Here is an 18,603-nt window from a genome sequence, read left to right as displayed (position 1 = left end):
GTAACAACAACCTTGGCCCCTGGAGAGAGAATGTTTAATCACACTACTTTGCCCTAGTAGGTATTCAGGGCAGCCTCAATTCACTGGCCAAGATTGTTATGGATGATAGACTTGCCCTGGACTTCCTCTTTGTAGGCCAAGTTAAAGTCTGTGCCATCGCTAATACATCCTGCTGCATCTAGATGAAAACTTCAAACCAAGTGGAAAGGTCATTGTTAAAACTTAAAGAGAAAGTCACTCAGCTTTTCAAGATAGGCCCTGATGATTTATGGGATTTGTTCAGCTCATTGGGTCCAGGCCCCTATGGGGGCATGGTTGGGATCAATACTGCCAATTGACCTCCCCCTGCTTCTTGAAATCTTTTGATAATTAAATGCTGTGTGAGACAAATTGATGGATTTAGTCTCAGCTTTTGTTGGTCAGAATAATAGAAGTGGCTTAGGGATTGGTGTACTCAGAAAAAAAGTCAACGGTGAAAGTGGCATAGAAATGAGGGATGATATTATTGGGAGACAATTTTTTTGTAGTTTTCATATTTCTGGATGTTATACAGGTGAGCCACTGACAGCCCTTTGTTCTGGATTACCTTTCCAAGGTTGTGATGTGATGTGTAGTGAATAGCATCGGAAGATAGAGTATTTCCCTGTGCATTCTGCCCATTATAAGTCATTCAAGTTTCTAATCTTACTAGAGGCCCGATGCATGAAATTCATGCAAGGGGCTCGTCCCTCACTGCCACGACAGCTTGCCTTGGCCCTCATCGCCCTGGCTTCATCCAGAAGGTCGCCTGGAAGGATGTCCGGAAGGACATTCAGCTGTCTGGTCTAATTAGCATATTACGCTTTTATTATTATAGATGGTTTTTCTTCAGCATTGCAACCCACTGCATGTGCAGGTGTTATCTAGTCATCTTTGTTTTGACCCATGGGATTGAGGCTTGGGGAACTGGGGCAAAATTTCTGACATTCTGACTGCCACTATTACTGTGAATGCTAAACTGTCTTTTTGTTTTTGACTCAGGAGTCTCCTGGGTTCCCCCAGTATCTGTGTCATATTGAATGGTTCACTTGCTATCTTGTAAACATATTAAAGTCTCACACCCTTCACATTTCTTGATACAAGATAGACAACATAATGTGAAATGAATCCATATACTGGAAGAAAGTATTTTCAGTCCACATATACAAGACTTGACTAATATCCAAATTAGATAAATAACTACAAATTAACAAATAAATTGCAAGCCACTGAACAAAAAATATGCACAAAGAATATAAAGAGAATTCTTAAAAGAAGTAGGAACCAGAATGTAAAAGAAGCATATGAAAAGGTGCTCAACATTACATGTTATTAGGGAAAATGCAAGTTAAAACCACAGTGAGAGTCCATTTACATCCACAAGACTGGTCAAAAGCTAAGAAGTTTTATGAGAATTTAAAGGAAATGGGAATCATTATATATTGCATGTGGGAGTTTAAATTTATAGAACTGCTTTAAAGAGTGTTTTGCAGCCTAATGGGGTCTAGCTTTAGCAGTATTGAGTTTTCTTTCTCCTTCCTTTCTTCCCACTCTCCTCCCTCCCTCCAACTTTGAGTTCCTCCCTCCCTCCCTGGCAGAGATTGTACTTGTTATTTCAAAGAGAAATAATTGTTCAGGATGTAACAAGTATTCACAGGGGGCTTTACTACACTTATAAAACTTTGATTCCATAGAAAACATTTTTGGGAAAAAAATTTTTTTGATGGTTAAGTTCCCAATTTCACTAAAAGGAGTATATTTAACCCATGATACATTTGAAAGATAAGGTTGTTGTACCATTTAAGTTATTTAATTCATTCTTATAAAACTGATCTGTGACAAACTGTGTAATAAAATTCAGCTTTGAGGATAAACCTATATCTACCCCATCACTTCCAAACTAACAGTGAGGATAGAGAAGATAAAGTACCTACTACTGGTACTAGTGACATGGTAATTCTACCTTTAATGTAGGTAAGTTAACTTTCTAGCCAGCACTTCCTAGGTATGTTGATACTTCAAGATCAGTGGTTTTAACCATGAAAATGAGAGGTGAATGGGGGAGGGGTGGGGAGGACAGTTATGAGAACAAGCTGGATTTGAAGAGTGCACTTGAACTCTTCATGCATTCACAACTCGTTATTGAGTAACAACTGTATTAGTCTGCTTGGGCTGCCATAACACAATTCCACAGACTGGGTATTTACTGCAGAATTTTATTTCCTAACAGCCCTAGAGTCTGGAGGTCCAAGTATAAGGTACCAGCATAGTGGTTCTCTAGTGAGACTTTGTTTCCTGGCTTACAACTGGCCACCTTGTTCTGTGCTCACATGGCCTTTCCTCTGTGCTACACCCCTGGTATCTTTTTCTCTTCTTAAAAGGACACCCATCCTAATTGGACTAGGGCCTCACCCTTAAGACCTCATTTAACCCTAATCGTCCCCTTCAAGACCCTGTCTCCAAACAGTCACATTGCGGGTAGGGCTTCCACACATAAATATTGAGGGACACAATTCAGTCTGCAACACCAGTCATATGCCTGCCACTGTTGTAAAGGCTGGGGACACATTAGTGAACAAGACAAAGGTTCCTCCCCTTGTTGGGCTTGTGTTCTAAAGGGAGGTGGCAAACGGAATATTAATTATAATACGTAAATAAATTACGTAATATGTTAGAAAACAATAAATATTATAGAGAAAAGCGAAAGAGAGGTGGAGTAGTAGTACAGATTTGGGGGCGATTGACAATTTTACATAGAGGAATCAGATTCGGCCCTATTGAGTAGCTGACATTGAGTTAAACCTTGAAGGATGTGAGGAAATTAGCAGTGTGGATATCTGCCCTTGTTAGTCCGGTGTTTATTCAGTTGAGAACAACAGGCGTTATTGAGAGGCTTTGGTGGACTTGATTAAGAGTCAGATAACCTTGGTGCAAGTTCTAGCTTTGTGTGATCTGGGGCAAGTCAGCATCTGCACTAAATTACATAACCAACACCACGGGGTTAATGAATTCCAGATGCCAGAATGTTTCAGCGCGGATCATCCCTGTGTTAAACGAAAACTGGGAAAACAAATTGCTTCAGTGCTGAATTTGAACTCCTGCAGGAATCATTGACAGCCAAGCTTATCAGAGATGGAGAGCCTCTCTCCCCAGACTCAGAGCCTTTCACTGTTCCCTGGCTTTCATTGCACTGCCAATAGGATAGCACTTTCTTTGGTGGGGAAGATCAGAGTGACCTCATTAATGATATTGATAAATATGTCAGTCAGAGGCATTCCAAAGGGCTTTGCTTTGGAGTCTAGGGATCCATTTCTGCTTTGGATGAGGCAAAATTGTTGATGGTATTCAGCAGCTCCACCGATGTTAAATATCAAATCATGAGTATTTAAGGAGCAGGCCTAGAATTACACTTTACTCAGCAGCTAAGGAAATAATTCTGTCAACCCCTGGTTATCCATGTTAATAAAAAATAAAACATCAATGCTTATAATACAGGAAATCTATAAACTCTTGCCATGGAAAGGGAAAGGTAGCAGAAGATACCCCTTGGTGAAGGAAGAAGGAATTCGGAGAGTGAGCAGCAGAGGGTCACGGAGCCCTGATTGAAGTTCAGGTAGATTAACCTGGGAGCAGCTATAATAGAGAATAAGGGAAAAGGAAAATTTAAGAAATGTATGAATATTCATTAAAAAGGAATGTTGTTCCTTTTTTTAAAAGAAAAAAAGTACATAGGCAGAAGATAATTCCTGCTCTTTCCTTGTTCTATAAATGAAGTGCTCTTCTGTGTCCGACTCTGGGCTGAGCTCTGCAAAAAATAACCCAATCCCTGATTTTCCAGGTGACAGTCTAGTCAGTGAGAATAACAGGAAAACTAAACAACTCAATGTGGCAAGGCCATGGTGGCATAATGCACGGGGACCTCTGATAGCCCAGCAGGAAGCCCCTATCCAAGAGCAGAGTGAATTTGCCAGGCAAGGGTGTCCAGAAGCAGCCCAAACCTTCTTGCATGTTATAGGACGAGGTCCAATTAGCTATGCCTCCACACTGTCATTCAACACACATTCATTAAGCAATCTTGGCATGTGACACAAACATTTGTGCTGAACTCCAGGAGCGCATAAGATGCATTCCAGCTTTTGAGGATTTAGAGTCTGATACAGGGAAACAGATATAAAAAGCTCACGAATGTGTCATTGGGTACCAAGGGGAAGCTATGGGAAGGATGCAGTAGCAGCAAAGGTCTGTTCCACTCTGGGCAGTTGTGGCGTAAGGAAAAGTGTCCAGTGTCTGGGAAGACGAGTAGGTGTGCAGTGTGCGGAGTGGAGAACCAGGCTGTTGAACATATAGTAGATGAAACACCAAGGCTAAGGGGATGGAGTGGGAATGGTTAGTTGGTAGAACTACAAGTAGTTTCCATTGGCTTCAGTTGATGAGCTGTGAAGAAAAGGGAGAGGGCTGAGGATGGAGAGCAGAAAGCAAGCAAGCAAGGCTTTGTATGGCCTGGACAGGCATGTGGGTTTATTCCATGGACAAATGGACATTTGTTAGTGAGAAATAAGGTAAACATTCTGGGATAAAAGCGGGAAAGTATACATTTAAATTTGGAACCATTCTGGCTGCAGTGTGGATAGACCAGAGTGAGAAGGGACTGGGAATAGCAGCCACCAGCTAGGAGTGTCACCATTAGTCTGGGCCTCCAATGTTGAGAGCCTGAACCAAGACTGTGTAAGTGAGGGAAAGAGAGACACATGAGAGGAAAAGTAATTAACAAGACTTTAACTGATTTTATGACAAGGGTCTTTCGGGGGGAAAGGAGCCAACATGAGTCCCTATCTTCCAGTTAGTGCGATTTAGTGTAGCAGCCATGCTTTTGCCAATGGTATAGATTATTCAGCAAAATAAGCATTTAACAAATTTTGAGACTCTATGTATAGAGTGCAAGTGCTCCACTAGAGTATAAATTGTTTAATAGATTTTATGTTCCTTAAGTACAAGTACATCATTTCTTAATCACTTTAATCTGTTGTAGCGTAATATTTTAGAGATTGACAAAGCAATGCTTTAACCTAAAGTTACCTGATGCATAAAAAGCAAAGATGTATGTAAGTCTTTTGGTTAAAAAAATTACTGAAGTGACCTCTCTGGTACCGATATGCATATTAAAACAATATTAGATTACTAATGCTTCAATTTTTCTAGTTTTTACATTCTCCTTCAAAAAAAAACTAACACTGGTGTCATAGGAACATAAGTTAAAGTAATGGTTTGACCTAGATTTAAAAAGTAACAACAACATAACTCATTTCCTTCTAAGGCCTAATTCAACTAATTTTACTAGTAGTCATGGCTTTTTGGACTATTAATTTATTCTGAAAAAACAGAGACGGTCCTTTATTTCATGTATTATAGTTGTTCAAAGACTGATGTTTCAGGATGAAGTAAACTTATATGGACAACTCTATAGAGAAGAATTTTATGATAGTGTTTCATTGATAATGCTCAGTTGACAAAGTAATTGATATTTCAAGACTTTTGGCCCTAAGAGTTTTTGTTCTGAACGTGTGGTTTAGATGCATAACACAAGAAAGGAATCTTAAGTGGCACTTGCTTGAAATTAGAATGTGATTGCTTTAAAATACTATGGAAAGTTTTATTGCCTTAAACTATTTTAACTGCCATTCTTTTTAAATGTTCTCTATAACGGCGTGCTGTTAAAGGAAAACCTAGTAGATAATTCACTTTGGTTAAGAGTTTGGGGAATTGCAGGAAAAGAGCTTACTTTTTGACCTAGTGCTCATTATTAGTTCTTTCTGAGCCTTCCCTAAAGCTTGACATGGGTATTCCCAGTGTGAATTTTTTAGCTAATTGGATCAACCAGTAAGGCTAGAAGAACTTTCACTTTTTTGAAGCTGAAGGAATTTTGAGAAAAGGCTAGTGGAGTCACTGTGAGTGTGAAAATAACTCACACATAGATCCATTTGATGATGTAGCTTTCTAGTATTCCTGGAAGCATGCTAGACATAGGAACTGTTTCGAATGTACAGCACTATCTGAAATCTTTCTTATCTGTGAGACTGAAAAGAAGAACAGTACCTCTTCTCTCAGGTGTTTGCTCTACAGTTACATCGGTCAAGATGAAGAGACCTTACCCGGCCATACATGTTCTGGTATGCCTCTGCGATCATCAGCCTCTGTGAGTTGCAGCGTTGAGTTAGAATGCTGATCAGCATGTCTTTATCACAGCCTGGAAAAGAATCATAATTGAAGTTTAGTGAAGTCACTACTCTGGAGTTAAGAAGAATCCATTATCTAAGGATTAAAATCAATGTGCAAGCTTTATACCTGATGGGTGCTTTAAAGCAGTGAGCAATTTTAACTAAAATGAGAGAGCCCAGAGAAACACTTGATGAAGCCAAGGTTCTTCCTATCTCTTATTTTGGAGCTATTACTACAGATTTTCCATTTTCAAAGATCCAATGAAAAATACAGGGAAGTGAAAATACAGTCTTTCTTCAACCACCTCTCCTGCCCCACCCAAAAGGCTTGCCTACATGGGAACAATGTCTTTCTTGTCTTACAGTTGGAGAGATATGACTTATAATGAACATACATGAAGACACAAATACATTAAGACAAAAAGAACCTCCAATAGAAGAAAGAGATATAGAGAAGAAAATTATACAAGTACAAGGGGTGTGCACCCTCCTGGGAGATGGTGTGAAACTCTCATGATTTACAGGGAACATGTTCTCTCCTAACAGAGACTCTGTTTTGGGGCTCCGAAGGCCTCTAGCCCTTGTATGCCAGCTCATTGAACTGACATCAGACCCAAATGCACAACTCGGTTAGATACATTTAGCTGTAATTATAGTCATAAGAAAGTGATCAAGAAGGCCTTTATATTTTCCTCAGCTCGACTTAAATTTAGATAGGTTTCTTTCTGACCATAGGCCTTTGATCTCCATTTTCTGAGAGCATTTAATTTGGAAAACGTGCAATTGTAAATTATTTCTTTATCCTTTTCATATGTAAGTCTTCTCCCAACCACTTCCCAGTTTTATAGCCCATAAATGCCTTCCTCAAGGACATGGGAGCCCTTCCTTTAAAATATTATCATTAGGAACTATAGAGTCACTATCTCCCCATCTCTTGGAAGGTAGAAACCTAACTTCCATAAGTACCAATTAACAAATACTGATGCCCCAATCACATTGACCAATGCTCCCAAACCCCATTGTCCTCCAGTGCTTTTCCACCAGCTCACCCCAGGCTTAAAAACTCTTCTGTGTTTTGTTTGGAAGAACTTGAGTTCATTCTCTTGCCTCAATTGAAAAAAATCTTGATCCCAACTGCAATAGGATTGAATAAAGTCTTTCTTGCCTGTTTAATTTTTTGTGGTACAAATTTTCTTTGGCCAAAGGAGATATTTAATGGAGATGAGAAAAAGAATGAATTGAAAGGCTGGGGTGTTAAGTAGATCATCTTTTTGGAAATGAAAGCCATCCTGGATAGCCTCAGGCTCAGGGGAAAGCTGTGGGTCAGGTCCTGACTGTGCAGATGAGAAACAAAAGGAAGAGCAAGGTGTTTTCTATAGATGAGAGAAAAGCTGAAAGCTGGAAAATGGAGGAAGGGAGACATAGAATCACCTTCAAAGACTGTACTTTATAATTTGTGGGGGAAAAGGCAGCCTCCAGTGAAGAGGCATAGAGCAACATGGTACCATGCGCTCAAAGTCCTGGACTCAAAGGACCTTAAGTCGTTCCATAGGTATCTGTTAGATGTATAATTGGCATTCCAAAGTTAACATGTTTTAAAATAATAAATAGAATAATTTTCAGTTCTTTCCATTGTTATTTTTACTGTCATCTATCTCATTTATGTAATTACTATTTTTTTTTTTTAAATATTTTTATTTTGATTTCAGAGAGGAAGGGGGGAAGAGAGAGAGAGAGAGAGAGAGAGAGAGAGAGAGAGAGAGAGAGAAGAGAAAGAAGAAGAAGAAGAAGAAGAAGAAGAAGAAGAAGAAGAAAAGAGAAGAGAGAGAAACATCAATGATGAGAGAGAATTATTGATCAGCTGCCTCCTGCATGCCCCCTACTGGGGATCGTGCCTGCAACCCGGGCATGTGCCCTTGACTAAAATCGAACCTGGGACCCAGGCTGACACTCTATCCATTGAGCCAAACCAGTTAAGCCCCATTTATGTAATTATTAATTGTGTTTTTTTTTTATTGTTCTGTTGAGATTATCCACAATCTACATCTCTGAATTACTCTTTATTTTTTCAAAGTGTTCATACCAATTCTTGCTCATTTATTCTTCCAGAGATATTTCAGGAGAATTTTATTAAAAATGTTTAATTAAAATAACTTTATATTTTATACTCTGGAATCAATTCAGAAGAGTTGTCTTTCTGTCACTAACAAGATATATCTGCCGAATTATTTTTGTTTGTTTTTCCTAAAAGATTCAGTAAAGATTTGTATAATTTTTGTAAATGACAAGAAACTTACTTTTGTTAAAATTATTTATTTTTGCCTTTCTATGGATATTTAAAGTTATTTTTATTTTGTTTCTTAACACATCATTGCTTAAATAAAGAAATGTTATTGAATTTTATGTTTATCTTTCATTCAGAAAAATCATTCAACTCATAATTTTTAATAACTTAGTTGATTACCTTAGATTTTGAGGTATATAGTCTGTAAATAATAATGATTTCTTCTTTAGAATCTTATGTTTTTCTCTTTCTTGCCTTATTGTATTAGGACAAGAATTTCTAAATAATTTTTATTTTCAGCAGAAAAGCCTGGCACAATGAACCATAGCAAGTTATAGACTTTTATGATGTAGAATTTGTTCCTATTATTTGTGGTAGTTTTCTACAATGTCATGATGAACATCAAATTAGTAAATGCTGAACTATTGTATTGCTCCTGGGAAAAATATTGGGTTAGGTTTCTATGACCTTATGGTCACAGCATTTTTGTTAGCAGAAATGCCAATTACATTACATATGCTTGTTCACCAATGTCCTTGTAAAACAGCCCAATCAGCATCGGAAATCTTCTCTTCCACATACACTCCTCCTGCATAAAACTTAGAAGGCATTTTAAATAATACCTTAAGGAGGTATTCTGCAGCTTCCTGCTCTGCAGGGCTTGCCTCATTGAAAGTTTAACAGTTTTTATGCAGTACCATCTTTTGAAAAAAGATGCAAGCCAGCCAGCACTACTTCTCAAAGAAAGCTGAGCATTACCCTTTTTACTATTATTATCAGTTATCATCTCATGAACTCACAAATTTATTTGCTTTTCCATAACTTTCTAGCATGCATATTACTTTAGCATATTCTGGACAGCCTCAAGCATAGATCAATAAGTTTTCTCTTTTTTTTCTCTTATTTCAATAACCAACAAAATGAAAAAGCAGCCCACAGAATGGAAGAAAATATTTGCAAATCATATATCGAATGAGTTAGTATCTAAAACATATATAAAGCTCTCATATAATTCAATAGTAAAACCAAATAATTAGATTTAAAATAGGCAAAGGACCTGAATAGACATTTTCCCAAAGAAGACACACAAATGGTCAACAAACACATGAAAAGGTGCTCAAAATCAATTAGGGAAATGCAAATCAAAAGCACGAGATTTCACTTCACACTTGTTAGAATAGCTATTATAAAAAAAGATGAGAGATGTGAAAAGGGAATCCTTGTGTACTGTTGGTGGGAATGTAAATTGGTACAGCCACTATAGAAAACAGTATAAAGGTTTCTTTAAAGTTAAGATGAGAACTACTAAATGATATAGCAATCCTACTTCTGGGTTTTTATCCAAATAAAAAGAAATCACTGTATTGTAGAGATGTTGCACTCCCATGTTCATTGTAGCAATATTCACATTAGCCAAGGTATGGAAATCACTTAGGTATTCATAAATAGATGAATGGATAAAGAAAATGGGATCTATAATAATAAAAGCTTAATATGCTAATTAGATCAGACATCCTTCCAGATGACTTTCCAGATGAAGCTGGGGCTGCTGGTGTGAGGGCTGGGACAGCGGCCGGTGCCGGCAACCAGGGCTGCAACCTCGGTGGAGCCCCTTGCACAAATTTCGTGCATCGGGCCTCTAGTATATACATAAGTACACATACACACAGTGAGGTATTATGCAGTCGTAAAAAAGAAGAAAATCCTGCCATTTGCACAACCTGGATGTATCTTGACAGCATTATGCTAAGTGAAATAAGTCAGAGTAAGACAAACACTATATACTATCACTTGTACATAGAATCTAAAAAAGCTGAACATCAGGTGCTGGGGGTGGGGGAAATGGAGGAATGAGTTATGTGGATCTAATGTACAGAAGACTTCAGTTAACAATACTGTGTTGAATAGTTGGGAGTTGCTAAGAGAATAAATCCAAATGTCTCACCATAATAGCAACAAAAATGGTAATTATGTGAGGTGGAGGGTGTGTGAACCTTTATTCTGTTAGTCATTTTGCAATTTATAAGTATATCAAATCATCACATTATGCACCTTCAATGTATATATGTTATATATCATATCTTTTTTTTGTCATTTATATCCTAATAAAGCTGGACACAAATATCACAGCTACTAAGGAAGATATTGGTAATGGTCTTTTATAGCTGCACTTTGCCGGGGTCATTAGAACGGATAAACTTTTAAAGCATTTTAATTTTTTTCTCCATTTGCCGTACAGTTTGAGTGTGTTTTGCTTCCTTGTCTTCTAATTCACTAATTCGGTCCTCCGCTTCTCCCAGTCTACTGTTGATACTTTCAATGGAGTTTTTTATTGAAGCTATGTCACTCTTCATTTCTTCTTGGGACTTACTTAAGTTGTTGATTTTTTCATCTGTTTCTTCTAGCTTCTTGCATAAGTAGTTGAGTTTTTCATCTGTTTCTTCTTGCTTCTTGAACATCTGGTGCATGTACTCTAGGAACCTTATTCTGAATTCTTTTTCCGTCATGTTGCATATCTCTGTCTCACTTAGCTGCTTTTCTGGCGAGTCTTCCTTTTCTTTCCTTTGGGGGTTTCTTTGCCTACCCATGTTTGATCTCGCTGACATATGTAGATGTTGAGGTGTTCAGTGGCTGCTCCCTGGGTGGCAGGGGCTCCTTGGGTTGTGGTTGCTGCTCAGATGGTTGCGGTAGCAGCTGCTTTCCAGTTGGCAGCAGCTCCTCTGGTGGGTGTTGTTCACAGCTGTGTTGGCTCTTCTGGCTGGTGGGGGGAGGCTTCACGTACAGCTGCTGTTCCACAGACAGAGGGTGTGGTGATCAGGAGGCTGTGGTGATCAGGAGGCTTGGATGTTGAACTACTCCCGAGTGTAACCTGGAAAGGAAGCTCTGGACACTGGCTGACTCCTAGAAGCCCAACTACACCTTTTCCAGGACTGGCTTCTCCCGATACACTTTGGTTCCATTCATCGTTTTTGTCCGTGACTCCCTTGTTCAATAAGAACTCGGACTCTGTTCTCCACAGGTTTTGCTCCACCTTCTTCCCGAGATGGTGAGCAAGGACAAAGGATGAGCTTCCAGACAATGCTGGGAGCTGGCCCTCTAAACTTTTAAAGCATTTTGAGCTGTGTCTATCCTCTGGCCTGCTAGAGTGGACACTGCACTTAAAACCAAAACCTTCTCAATTTCTTCAGCCTAAAACACTCACAAACAACAACAAAAATGACAGTGGTCACAATGAATCCATATTATGTCCCTGAAACTACAGTGGCAGGAAAATTGAAACTGGAGCAAAGAAAATTTTATTCAATGAATAGATTGCTCTGATCTACAGTTTTAAAGCAAAAAGTACTCTCCTGAATAAAAAGTTAATCCATAACTTTTTGTTATCTTATCTCTCTATTTTTTTCTAGTGACTGTTGATATTTTAAAAGGCATGACAGCATTGCAAACTCCTCAATCGACTTTAAAGAACACATTTAAAGTCCTTTATTATTTTCCTATGGGGTTCTGCTAGTGAATAAAATACAAAGTGAATCCAGTCCTCATGAAGGTGACCTTGTCTTTAAAGTTAAGAGATTGCTTTCTTATGAAAGGCTGTGCATGTTTTATGCAAGCATTTTCTTTAATGTTGCCAATGTTTATCTTCATGCTCACCACAAGTCTTCTTAGGATAGCTATTGCTTAACGAAAATAGATGGATGTTTAACAGCACCATATCATATCTTAAAAATAAATCATTTTTAAAGACCCCAACAATTTTCCTCCCTTCTCCATATATTTCTTTTCTAAACTTTAATTTCATTCATTGACCATCCATTTATTAATGACCTGCACTCCAGACTCAAAGCTCTGAGAGCTCAGGGACCTAAGGGAGACAAAAGGGACACCTACAATGAAATTAGGGTGCCCAGGATTCGGCATATCTGGTTGTGTTTGGAGTTCCCAAAGAATGATTCAAAGAGGAAGACTCATTTGAGGAGATTCTTAAAGGAAAAAAAATTTGGATGTAAATTAAACAGCATTCAAGGGAGGGGTTATTGGGCCAGTTTATAGAGATGTGGAAAAGCAGCTTCAATTGCGGTGATAGCAGGAAGTTTGATTTAGCTAGAAGTAGAAGTAGCAAAAGAAACAGGCTAGAAAGAAAACAAGGGCAAAGAAGGATGTTTTATGCCAGAATGAGGTTTTGGGGGGCTTGGGATTTCATTTAGTAGTCAGCGATGAGACATTTAAGGATTTAAGGCAAAAACATGTCAAGATCAGATTTGCAATTGAGTGAGACAAACATCTCCACCATTATTGTCCTAGTCTATTATTTTTCTTCTTATTCTACTTCTTTGCCCAGCTTTTAAAAAAGTGTTTGTCTTCTGTTAGACATCAGATATTTACACCCATATTACAGTCTTAAAATAAGATAAAGCAAAAAGTAATTACTATAAAAGATGATAGAAATGATCAGGCTTACCAAATCCTTGGAGCGCCCCTCCCAGCATTTGGGCATCCATGATGGGGTTGAAATTGGGAGCCGGGAAGATGGTTCCTTGCGCCTGGTGGGAAGAGTTCATGAGAAAGAGATTGCAGTAATTTGCACAAAAGATTTCAACATTTTTTCCGATAAATGAAAACAAAAGTACATAAGTACATTCTACATGTTTAAATTGCTTTAAGATGTACACATATATCTATAAGTAGAGTATAAGGAATACAGTCAATAATTTTGTAATAAATACATATGGTGCCAGATGGGTACTGGAAATACCGAAGGGGCCATTTTGTAAATATTAGAATGTCTAGTCACTATGCTATACACCTGAAACTAAGACAAAATTATATTGAATGTAAATTATAATTGAAAAATTAAAAATACCTTTGAGAAAAAAAAGTTAATTGTATGTTACTTGAAGAGAGCAAATTTGGTTGAATTTTAAAAATCTATTCTCTATTATTTGGTATCTGTTATTCATCTAGAAAATGTTGATCTTAGAAACAATAATAGGAAAATGTGATAATCAAATAAATATATATCTTCTTTCTTTAAAAATGCTCACCTGAGGATATATTCATAGATTTTCAGATAGAGGAAGGGAGAGGAGAGAGAGAGAGAAACATTGATGTGAGAGAGAAACATTGATTGGTTGCCTCTCACACCCACCCCAACCATCAACAGAATCTGCAACCCCGATTTATGCCCTCACAAGGTATAGAACCTGAGACCTTTTGGTGTACGGGATGATGTTCCAACCAACTGAACCACACTGGCCAGGTCAAATACATCTACACTAATAAAAGAGAAACATGCAAATTGGTATCACTCCACTATGCCCACCAGCCAATCAGGATGAGTATGCAAATTAACCCAACAAAGATGGTGGTTAATTTGCATATGCAGGTGTGGAGCGAAGACTGAAGATGACTGAAGACTGAAGAGGCTTGGCTTCTCCACTGCAGCTGGAGTGGAGAAGCCAAGCCTCGCTGCCGCGGCCAGAGCAGAGAAGCCAAGCCTCGCTGCTGTGGCCGGACCAAAGGCCTGGGACCCGGGTGCTGGAGGAAAACCGGTGCTGGCAGCCAGGGGAAGGAAGGCCCGTTGCACGAATCTTTGTGCAACAGGCCTCTAGTATCTTCTTAATAAACAATAAGCATTTTAGGAATTGGGTACTATTTCATAGAAACTGAAAAGAGAACTCTATCGAGGGTGTTTATGTTATACATATGAATTAGAAGTGACACTTGCCACTACAGCTTTTTTTATACATCAGGGCCCTGAAATACTGAAGAAAATTGAAATGCTTGAATTTAGATAATAGGATTCATAAAAATCTAGATGACGTAGTTAGGGTAGAGAATTTTTAGCTGAAGCTTGCAGCTGCAGAGGAAAACATGGAAACCTGACTGACATTTCATTTAAATTCTGTCTCTTGCCAATAATAAAATGGCAGAACATTTAAGTTAGGCTTTCAAACCACACGGTCTGCTATTTCAGACAGAGCCAGCCAGGACTAGGCACCATATGACCACACTCAGCTCACAAGAACCATCAATCAAAATTTATTAAAGAAGGGGATCTCTCCCCTTGTTTGTTTTCAGTGTGCCCAGAAACATTGGAATAAATGCCTTTCCACAGCAAACAGCTCTACTGGCCTTGAGAACTCAGGCATTTACCGAGCTCTTCCGCAGCGATAACATCTTAGCTGCAGAGGGAGGTTTCCTGTGCCCATTGTCTAATGGTAGAAAACTAATTAATTAATGAGAGGAAGACTGGACCATAATTTCTAGTCCCAGAAATATGCCAATACCAAGATATTTATGAAAAGGTTTTTGGAGGATTGTTCACTTGAGTTAAAACTAATAATTAAATTCAGGTTGAATTCCATTTGATCAATATTAACAAACCTGAATCTATTTGAAGTAGACTGGAACCATATAATAATTGTGATATGGCCATGTTTTCATATTTATAAGTACGAACATGTTAATAAAATATGCTTCTTTTTTAAAAATGTATTTTTATTGTTGATAGTATTACAGATGTCTCCCATCCCCCACCCCCCTCTTTACTCCTCTCCTCCCAGATCCTCTCACTTCCCAGGTCTTCACTACCCTTTTGCCTGTGTCCATGGACTATGCATATAAGTATGTAAGTTCTTTGGTTTATCTTTTCTTTTTTTAAAAAAATATATTTCTTTATTGATTTCAGAGAGGAAGGGAGAAGGAGAGAGAGATAGAAACATCAATGATGAGAGAGAATCATTGATTGGCTGCCTTCTGCACGCCCCCTACTGGACATCGAGCCTGCAACCCAGGCATGTGCCCTTGGCCAGAATTGAACCTGGGACCCTTCAGTCTGCAGGCTAGTGCTCTATCCACTGAGCCAAACCAGCTAGGGAAAGTTTATCTCTTCTTATCCCCCCAACCCCACCTCACGGTATGTCAGTCTATTCCATGCCTCCATGCTTCCGGTCTTATTTTGTTGGTCAAGTCATTTTGAGCTCACAAGTAAGTGAGCTCCTGTGATATTTATCTTTCCCAGGTTGGCTCATTTTACTTAGCATAATAATTTTCCAGGTCCATCCATGCTGTCCCAAAGGGTAAGAGATCCCTCATTTTTACATCTGCACAGTATTCCATAGTGTAAATGTCTCACAGCTTTTTTTATCCATTCCTCTACTGATGGCCATTTGGGCTGTTTCCAAATCTTAGCTATTGTAAATAAAACTGCTAAGAACATAGTGGTGAAATATTCTTCTTAAATGCCTGTATGGACAGATATATGTAATTAAAATAAGAGTATGGTATACAGTGGGGCCTTGACTTACGAGTGTCCCAACTAATGAGTTTTTTGAGATACCAGCTGTCTCTCGGCCAATTTTTTGCATTGAGTTGACAGAGTAATTTGAGTTAACGAGCTCCTTAACGAGCTCGGTCTCGGATCGAATTAAACTCATAAGTCAAGGCCCCACTGTACACGTTATTTTGCTGTAGTGCATGCATGTACAAACTAAAGTCCAGTTTACTTCTAATATCTCAAGTTTATTGGAGATGATGTAGAAACTGAGTTCTCTTGAGCCACTCCTCAATTCTAGAAGCTATTCATTAGGAGACAACAGGAGTTTTATCTTCCTTATTTGCTAACCTGTGTCATTATGTGAGACTCTATTAGAAAAATAGACTTTGGTTCTTTTTTATTTATTGAGTTTGGATAGCTGGTTGTAATGTAAATGCCTAGGTTGAGCTCTCTTCGCCTAAAGTGTTTTCTTTTTAACCTATCATCCCAGAGGAATTTAAGATTTAATTTTTTTGAAATAACAGCTATACCATTAAATGTGAAAATGATTTTCTTTTTTGCTATTTGTCACTGCCTTTTACTAAGTCCTTTTTGTCTACGTAGTTCTTTCTCAGTTTTTTTCATTGGGAAAATTAGAGTTAGAAGACTTGTTTGGACAGATTTTGTGTGGACACTACCATTTATTGCCTTGGTGACCTTAATCTTGTTGAGTGCTCTCAGCCAAAGGGCTGTTTTAAAGTATAAAAGAGAAAACGTATTTTAAAAGCAATGATGCTCCAGTGAAAATCATGTTTTTTTCATGGGATCATGAGGAAAGCATTTCTTGGACCCACGTTTGGGAGATTGTGGTATGATAAGATGTATTCGGGTGGACATAGAAGGCTGCCCCAGGTTTCCAATGTCCCATCCCCATCCATCCCACCATGGAAAAAGTCCAACCTGGTCTTCATCAAGGCCAAAACAAAGACCAGTGTCCAAAGTTTCTTATTTTTATGCAGGTTTTTAACTTCATAATTTACTTTAAATATTAATTGATTTTAGCTATACATATAATAGCTTATTATATCCCCTGTCAATTTATTCAATTATTCTTTCTAGAAAGTAAAAATGAACAATTTATATGTATAATAGGTTGTGCTGCATACTATTGTTAGTTTTGCTAATGTAAATGCAATATATATACACAACTAATTAAAGGCAGAAGTGATGTTTTATCATAAAACTCTAACAAAGTACCAAGGAATTTGGAGGAAAGAGATAATCTTCAAGTGAAAACTAGAGTTCAAGGGAAGGCTTCTTGAAGAGGTTTCATTTGAGGCAAAAATCTCATATTTGATTAACTTTCAATAAGTGGAAATGCATTACTTGGAAAAATAATGTCTTCTGAGGTTCTACTTTATTGCCAAGATAGTTTTATGTGCTCACATTATTCATTTTTTTCATTATATCATTTTTTTCCAGTGTAATTTTCTCATTAGGAATCTAAATAGTAACTAAATGCTTGGAATGAAGAGAACAAAATAAAACTGTGAAATACAGTCTTATACATAATGGAAAAACTATATATCTTACTATATATTGTTATATATAATATTATGTAGTACTAATAATGTTACATTTATATATAATGTTTCTAAGGAAAATGTTATATAAAATAAAGCTATTCCTAATTAAACATAAAAACAGGCATTATAGATAGTAAATATTTTCAGTGATAGTGTTTCTATCAGCTTTGATTGTTTACACATATATTCTGTATTAGTCAGATAGTTTAGAATTAATTGTCTAAAAATATAGAGAAAAACAGGAAATAAAAATGTTTCTTCTTCAGATTATCTTTCTCCAAATAAATAATAGACTATACATAAAGATGTTATTACATCTTTTAAAAATATTTTTAGAATTATGTTTAGAGATTATTTCCTTTAGATTAAATCTCTAAAAATCTCCTTTCACATCATGAAATAGTTCTCACTGAGAAATCCTATTCTAAAAGGTTTAACACCTTCCTCTGAGTGAAATGCCCACTGGATTTTGAATAATGTAGGCAACAACTCCCCATTGATTAGTATGACTTTTTAGAAAAGACAGAACACTGGTACCATCATGCAGTACCTCCTGCTCTGAGAGAGCAAGCACAATACAATCACTTCACCCTCAGGTTGGTCTGAAGGATTTTCGGGGGGCTGAGAGCACAGCATAAATCAAAGTGAGTAAAAAGAACCTGCAGGGTTGCAATGGTGTCCTCCCCAAACTTGTAACCTGTGTCTGTGCCCACTGTGTGACTGATCATCACATGATGCTCTGCATAATCATTTCAGCTGAAAGAGAGGAACTTGTGTTTTTATTTAATCTTTTTTTGAAGCTCAGTTGTTCAGTATAGGCTGATAAGGCTGACTGTGTGCCCACCCCTCCAAACACACCTTTTTTTTTTATAGCTTACAAAGGTCCCCAACCCTTACTCAGTGGCAGAACTGCAAACAGGCGACTCAGTTCCTGTTCACCAGGAGCTTAGTTTTAGCTGGTGGAACAAGACTGCGATAAGAAACCTTGGTACCATGTGGTTTACGCCTGCCAAAAATTCTACTCAACTTTCCTTGTGAATGGTCTAGCTAATAGTAAGGTGTCATAACACTATTTCTATCTTCATCAATGATATATTATTTACAAACCTGAAATAGCATTTAAATCTAATGACTATATCCTTGTCCCATATAAAATAATGTGTAAATCTATTGGTGTTCTAGAGGTGAAGGAGGCACTGTACTGCTTACTATTTGTATAGCTACTTTGCAATTAAACACTTTTAT

The 18,603-nt window shown here is 37.7% G+C and overlaps 1 protein-coding gene across 1 annotated transcript in view; it reads right to left on the bottom strand.

The window, feature by feature from the left end:
* Positions 1-18,603, bottom strand: part of ANXA10 (annexin A10) — a 66,427-nt gene that overhangs the window by 31,057 nt on the left and 16,767 nt on the right. The window contains 2 exon segments of the mRNA XM_070415441.1: positions 6,168-6,262; positions 12,977-13,058. Of these exon segments, the coding sequence (XP_070271542.1) occupies positions 6,168-6,262; positions 12,977-13,058 (177 nt within the window).

This window comes from Myotis yumanensis, unplaced genomic scaffold (genome assembly GCF_028538775.1).
Source record: "Myotis yumanensis isolate MYYU_CA2020_CCGP unplaced genomic scaffold, mMyoYum1.0.hap1 SCAF_5, whole genome shotgun sequence".
Taxonomy (NCBI): Eukaryota; Metazoa; Chordata; class Mammalia; order Chiroptera; family Vespertilionidae; genus Myotis; species Myotis yumanensis.
The sequence above is the reverse complement of the archived record's forward strand: the minus strand, read 5'-3'. Positions and strand labels throughout refer to the sequence as shown.